Source organism: Limulus polyphemus, unplaced genomic scaffold (genome assembly GCF_000517525.1).
Source record: "Limulus polyphemus unplaced genomic scaffold, Limulus_polyphemus-2.1.2 Scaffold9308, whole genome shotgun sequence".
Taxonomy (NCBI): domain Eukaryota; kingdom Metazoa; phylum Arthropoda; class Merostomata; order Xiphosura; family Limulidae; genus Limulus; species Limulus polyphemus.
Window position 1 is genome coordinate 16,364 of NW_013674918.1, and position 7,832 is coordinate 24,195.

General features: G+C 32.5%; 1 protein-coding gene across 1 annotated transcript in view; it reads right to left on the minus strand.

Annotated features, from left to right (window-relative positions):
• Positions 1-7,156, minus strand: part of LOC106475860 (LEC14B protein-like) — a 23,513-nt gene extending 16,357 nt beyond the window's left edge. The window contains exons 1-4 of the mRNA XM_013936536.2: positions 7,023-7,156; positions 3,084-3,127; positions 1,223-1,346; positions 352-409 (exon numbers count right to left, since the gene is read on the minus strand). Of these exons, the coding sequence (XP_013791990.1) occupies positions 352-409; positions 1,223-1,346; positions 3,084-3,127; positions 7,023-7,156 (360 nt within the window). The remainder of the gene's footprint in view (positions 1-351; positions 410-1,222; positions 1,347-3,083; positions 3,128-7,022) is intronic.
• Between the last annotated feature and the right edge of the window lie 676 nt (positions 7,157-7,832).

Consider the following 7,832-nt stretch of genomic DNA (forward strand, 5'->3'; position numbering starts at 1 on the left):
GTATTTGATCTACAGATGAATGATGGAATAGTGTAATTTACTTCTGTATGTCAACTCAGTCTCACTGTATTTCAGTGGGCGGCTTTTAAAAGTTAAAACTGCAAGCATAATACACACAAACAATGTAACACTGTGTTGTATTTACTTAACGTGGGGCAGTTGCACAATCTCCTAGTGGAGGGCATAATTATTAATTAATAGGCATTATAGGCCAGAGGAAATTTTGCGCCCCTTCACATCTGCACCCGGGGGCGACTGCCCCCTCTTGCCCCACTCTTGCTATGCCACTGACTATTATGAGTCATATTAAACAATAACAATTAATAACATTATTAAAAATGGGTGGTTTACCTTTAATGATCTTTTATTCAATTCTCGATCATAAACATATATACACTCGTCATTGGCACTGAAAAGATAAAATGAATATCTGGGGAAAAATAACTTTTAAAATTAGATAATTTAGGTTGAAAATAAATCCTCCCCTTCCTATTGAAAGCTTTTACAATTATTTAAATAACTGGATACATCCTTCTATACAAAGAACGATGATTAATTTATACAATTATATGTTTAAGTTAGGATGACAAAACTTTATACACCAATTATTCAAAAGCACTCCTGAAATTAATTTTTCAAACCTCCCTTCATTTCACACCAAGTGGTTGAACACAGGCCAGTGATGGTTTTATTTTCTTGAAATTTTTACATGTTCTACAGTAATTCCTGTATGTTGAATCCAAAAATTATATCCATTTTTCTCCATCATGTACAGATTTTTCACAAAACCTCATAATGCAATACATAAAAGAAAGACCATAACACATAGTTTTGAGACTGAAAGATGTAGGTAGATTATACCCAAAAAATAATCAGGATGAAAGAGGATGCATATTCGTTTGACATCAATATTCTTCCCTTTTCTTCAGTTTGTTTGTGTTTTTGTTAACAAACACAATAATAAAAAATTTTCACTGTGGTAAACGAAATAATAATATGATTTAAGTAATAGTTTTTTTCCTTCCCGATTTGTAAAAAATCCTTACGCGATAGAAAAAAAAAAGAATATTATTTTATGAAATCTGCGTAGCTGAATTATGGAAAATCTGTCATTAAAACCAAAACAACTTTTATGATGTTTAAATATGCAGACCTGCGTAATTTTAGATAAGAAGAATGTTTTCATATCAAAATATTTAAAATACGCATTTCTTAGTCTTACCTCCCAAGAATTTCTTTTCCATCATGGGAAAAACGTAAAGAAAAGATGCAGAAGCGGCGATCTTCTGGCGAAAGGAACAAAGCTGCATGGTTATCTTGTTTTCCGTATATGTCACATATGTGAACTGCAAGAGCAAACATATTGTAGGTTTATCACGACATTCAAATACTACGGCACTATACATATTTCTCCTACAATTTTTTTACACACTATACAATTATCCGAAGAAGTAAGAAAAAGATCTGTGGAGAGAATTTGTGCTATAAATAACACACACACACACACACACATTGAAGATTTTTCAACAAATGTAATAAAACTTTAGGTGTTTAGGTAAACAAGATATACCTAGTTGAGATATTTTAAATGTTACGTAACTATCATGACTTAACAGCCTGGTTCTGAATGTCTTTTACACAGTATTTAAATATTCCTACTTCCCATGAAAAGCATAAAACTGTATTGGGAAAACTAATATTAATGTGTTTTTTCTTCTCCTCCTCCTGTTGGTATTGAAGCAAACATGTAAACAAGCTGTAACACAGCACATAAAATCTTTTCAACACACCAATATATTTCAAAATTGTTCAGTTTTCATAAAAATTAAATTATTGTTTTATACGCTACATTCTGCTATCTCGTGTTCCTACAAGTTTTGATGCTTATTTGATGTGTGAAATGATGTACACATCATGCTCCTGCACATTTAAATGGTTATTCAATGGGTTAGTTGATGTATACATCATGCTCCTGCACATTTTAAATGGTTATTCAATGGGTTAGTCCATGTATACATCATGCTCCTGCACATTTTAATTACTACTCTGATATGTACATCAATGGTTATCTTAATAGTTAACTGGTACTTTAATGATAAGATATAGTTAAAAACACAAGCTATACAGTAAAGGTACTCAATTTCCTAGGCTTTATTTATCGCAAAGTGAGAACGAAGGCATTTGAATTTATTGAGATATAAGAGAGTAAACAGGATTTATCTGAGGCTTAAAAACTGTCACGTTTTTACTTGAAACATTACCATAGAGTTGCTATTATACAAGTGGTTCTAATTAAATTCTGGTGTGTACAACCCACTTAAAGAACTGACAAAAGTCTGGTGTGTAGAACCCACTTAAAGAACTGACAAAAATCTGGGGTGTACAACCCACTTAAAGAACTGACAAAAGTCTGGGGTGTACAACCCACTTAAAGAACTGACAAAAATCTGGGGTGTACAACCCACTTAAAGAACTGACAAAAGTCTGGTGTGTAGAACCCACTTAAAGAACTGACAAACGTCTGGTGTGTACAACCCACTTAAAGAACTGACAAAATTCTAGGGTGTACAACCCACTTAAAGAACTGACAAAAATCTGGGGGTGTACAACCCACTTATAGAATTGATCAAGGTTCAGAACAACTGAAACTATTATATTCCAACACACAACTACCAAAACAAGTTCACAAGCAGAAAACAAGTAATACTTAACATCTCTAACGATGGCTCATATGATTTTTCTACAACAATAAACTTGTACTCTGAATACAGGTAACATTGGAGAAGCTGGGTATAAGATGCTACAGCATGTCAATAATGGTTAATTGAGTTGGACTTTAAGGTTGTCTTGAAAGAGTCAGTGCCATATTTTCCAATTAAAATAGTGATGAAAAGATATGTAAAACCGACTTAATTTTGTACATTCTTCTGACTGGAGGGCAAAAAACCATACATTAAAATCAATTTTACAATTTAATAAATACTTCTTGTTTTAAATCTCAACAGCAGCAAAATAAATACCACAAGTTAAAATCTAGGTTAATGCAAAATAACTTACGATATAAAAACAAAAACCATACTTACTGTATTCAGACCAACTTGAGTAGACAAACTGTTGACCATTTGGGCTTCAAGGAAAAATCAAAATAAATTAGGGATTTGAAAACTAAGTAATGACAAAAATTACCCTAGTACACAATCACAGTACTCAGTTTTAAAACACAAACACCATGCTGTCGACAACTGTTATTGGTACTAAGATTCACAGTACTCAGTTTTAAAACACAAACACCATGCTGTCGACAATTGTTATTGGTACTAAGATTCACAGTAACTCAGGTTTAAAACACAAACACCATGTTGTCGACAATTGTTATTGGTACTAAGATTCACAGTACTCAGTTTAAAACACAAACACCATGCTGTCGACAATTGTTATTGGTACTAAGATTCACAGTACTCAGTTTTAGAATGCAAACACCATGCTGTCGACAATTGTTGCAGGCACTAAGATTCATCATATCCATTGCTGATGATGCATTTTGCTCAATCCAGAGCTCATCAGGCTGGCTAGGACACAAGAAACACAGTAGTGGTTGGAACACTGTTTATAACAATATTATTGTGTCATCAACAATGGATATGGAACACACAATCTAACTGAAATATTATTATCATTCACTCTTCTTCCTCTTGAAAACCCATGAGGGACTGAATAAAGAATGTAGTGTTTAAAAAAAATAATAGGCCTAATACTGACAAGAATTTGCCAGCTTAGAAAAGGCAATCATATCATAGCACTAAGGTGTAAAACATAAATTATATCATGTCAACAACTGCTATTAAATTGTAAAATGTGATATAGACTAGGATTAACTTAGATAAATGGATGGATGGCTGACTGAAAATGTTTTTTTTATTCAGTAGGTAAGGTATGTACTATTATTTCTTTATTGTTACTTTTGTTAACAGTATCAGTTAGAATGTTCACTATATTCAAGTTCATTATTTTTTAATTCTATTATTATACCTTTATTAAAAAAACTATTTTGATTTGTTAGTTTAATATATGCATTTAAGGCTAACCTAAATCTCGTAAGCTGGTTGAAACTCAGGAGATATTATTGGGATTATGGTCAAAAATATTATCAGTGAGGTTACATAATTAATGAAACAGTGCATTCTGGTCTTTATAAATAATAATGTAAGAAAAGTATACTTAATTATTTATAATCATTACAAATACCAGATTGAATTTTAGTTTTAATCTGAGTACGTCGCTTTCTCTGATTGGGAATTAATATAAATTAGATAACGATTTTTTTGGATGATAAATGTTAGAATTATTTGTAGGTAAGATCAGGCTTAGGATGAGTTAGGTTGTTACAGAAATATAATAATAGCACTAGCAGTAAACTCAAATATGTTAAGTTTATAACCTATAGTTTGTATATAGTGTTGGATGCTTAATATAGTAAGTGAAAGTTAGATCTAAATTCTGAGTTTAAAATAAGGCATTTAAAAAATGGGACAGAACTTAATTATGTTAAGGATACTGCCACAAGTTAACTGTGGGAAGGAGATCGTATGTAGGCCACTAGGGCCGAATACTAGGCTTAAATTAATATGTACGGACAAGCAGATTGCCTGATTGGACTTGTGGAATCAGTTTGATTAGAAACGGATCTTTTTGGAATGTATGGTTTACACTTAAGTAGGGTAGGGTGTTTTCAAGAGCTATTAACTCAGCTTTAAACTATGGCTATAGGATAAACATAAAAAAATAACATATAGTGAAAAAGCATAGCATCAAAACAAGGTACAGAAATAATTTTAAGGATTGGCTAAATTGTTACTATTATGAAGTATTAGAAATAAGAAAGATAACTGATGATGACAAAACCTTGTCTAAACGTTGTACATTTGCTGTTATGTTAAACTTATATTAAAGTTTTTCTTCATTACCCATTCAAGCCATCTCCAACCATTATTAACTTTAGAGTAGTTACAGGAATGGAGGTTTTTGATACTATGGAAATAAGAAAGACTTAGTTAAAATGTAGGCAGTTTTGATGGCAGAAATATCTTTGAAATACAGAGTAATGGGTTACTTAGTAGGAAAAGGCTATTAAAGAATGTTTGTTAGTTTGTTGTTAAGTGCAAAGTTACAGAATGGGCTATCTGTGCTATGCCCATAGCAGGTATCAAAGCCAGATTTTTAGTGTTACAAGTCCACGGACAAAAAGAGGAGTGACTTCATGTTTGTAAACTGTTGAAGTTGAGGATATCAAAGATAATAGCAAGGAGATGATATCTATCTGGGTTGCTGTTAGTAGATACAGAAGTATAAGGCTTTTAGTTAGAATTTGTTACAAATGAACTGATGAAATTAATGAGACACTTTACAGTGAGATTAAAATTACAGTTGTTATAATTATGGAAGATATTAATATCAGGCATACAGATTGAGAAATTTTAGATTCAACTATGAGAGAGACAGGTTTTTAGAACCTGTTCAGGACAGTATTCTAGTTAAAAAATCTATTAGAAATGATGCTATTTTAGATTTATTCCAACAATCCATGTAATCAAAATATTGACATAATGATTTCTCATTGTAATTTTTGGTTAATTCGAAGTTGTTCACCTTAATCAATTAATGTCACAACTCACAAAAATAGTGAAATAATTCAGATTAGTGTTTCCAAGCGTTACAATTTTGAATTATTCCAACAACACAAGTCTAATGTGATTAGTTGAATGTTACTGACTAGTGAGCCCAACGATCAATCAATTATCGAATTTCACTAACTGTCAAGCTCTTGTCAAAAGTGGGGTACTTCAAGGATTAGTGTTGGGACCTTTGCTCTTCTTGATTTACATCAACAACATAGACGAGGAAATGTTCAATAAACTGCTTATAATTTACTGATATAATTAAAGTCTTAGGTGTTACTGCTTTACAAATGGATTTACAACATTTGGCAAGTTGGCTGAATAACTGACAAGCGGTTTTTAATTATAATGAATGCAAAATAATGCATGTGGGGTATAATAATTTAAATTACAAATAACCTTAAAGGTGTTATGTAACACAAGGATCTTGGTGTTTTAATGTTCATTCTCTTAAGCTAACAAATCATTGTGCTATTAAAATCTCTGATATTGTTTTCTCTTGAAAAATGAGTAGTCAGTGGGGAACTGATTGAGGTGTTGAAGATTACTAAGGGGGATAAAACATCAATACACCATCATATTTTGTATGGCAGGATAAGGGGACAAGTATAAATTTTGGCAAGACAGGAAACATCTTAGACAAACATATTGTTACGTTTCTGTTTGTTAATTTACTTTCCGTAACCTCGTTCCGACGAAACTTTAGCGACACGAGTCGTTACTTAATAAAACTGGTTTATTCTTTCCGAATATAACTTACGGTACACTTAATTTCAACAATCGCACTAAAACAAACGCTATAACAACGAACGTGCTCAATAATACTCTCTGACTGCAGATCAATTACTCACTGTCTACACACACCTTATCCCGTCACGTTGTCACCCTCTTATATATATATACCAGACTACCCTATATCTAGTAATCTCCCAACAATTCACGAAGGAACAAGATAGTTCTAGAAACGTCACGTGACCTCGCTGACGCAACAATATGTTGATCAAAGCGTAGATTGAACTGGACGTCTCTTGAACTTAGACTTTGAGATTAAACAATTTGCGGAATACTAAGTTTATTTATTATTCATCTTAAACAGTTTTGATTTTCTAATAGTGTGATTGAACTTTAGATGTAATGGATACACCCAATTTAAGAGAAGGCTCGATTAATATTTAAATGGCCAGGGCTGGATTTGAAGTGTTTTTCCTGAGTGAATGGAACAGGCCCTTTGATATCCTGCAATGTAATTACTGCTAGCACTATTCTGTAAAACATTAATACACAATGTAAACAACTACATTCAACACCCAATCATAACACTGTAAGAATGTAGCAACGTATTCGTACCTGATGGCTATATCTAACACACTCCATCCTACATCCCGAGCTGCCACAACCTTCATCAACTTGAAATCCTCTCTACTTGTGTCATATATTCTAATCATACAATCTGTTAAAACACACAACATGGATGGTGTCATCATTCATTTCACAAGATTATAAGTATTTATAACAGATTGACAATTAATCTTTATATTTCAATCAAATGACTAGAAAAAATTTATCAATTAGTTTCTTAAAAAAAAGAAGAAAACAAAACTTAATATAGAAATGTGAGACACTTCCCACACAACATACAGATCAACACAGAGTACAACAAAGATGTTTACCTAAACAACACACTTCATCCAAACTTGTGAGACACTTCCCACACAACATACAGATTAACACAGAGTACAACAAAGATGTTTTCCTTAACAACACACTTCATCCAACTTGTGAGACACTTCCCACACAACATACAGATCAAAACAGAGTACAACAAAGTTGATTACATAAACAACACAGTTCATCCAAACTTGTGAGACACTTCCCACACAACACACAGATCAACACAGAGTACAACAAAGATGTTTACCTAAACAACACACTTCATCCAAACTTGTGAGACACTTCCCACACAACATACAGATTAACACAGAGTACAACAAAGATGTTTACATAAACAATACAGTTCATCCAAACTTGTGAGACACTTCCCACACAACACACAGATCAACACAGAGTACAACAAAGATGTTTACCTAAACAACACACTTCATCCAAACTTGTGAGACACTTCCCACACAACATACAGATCAAAACAGAGTAAAACAA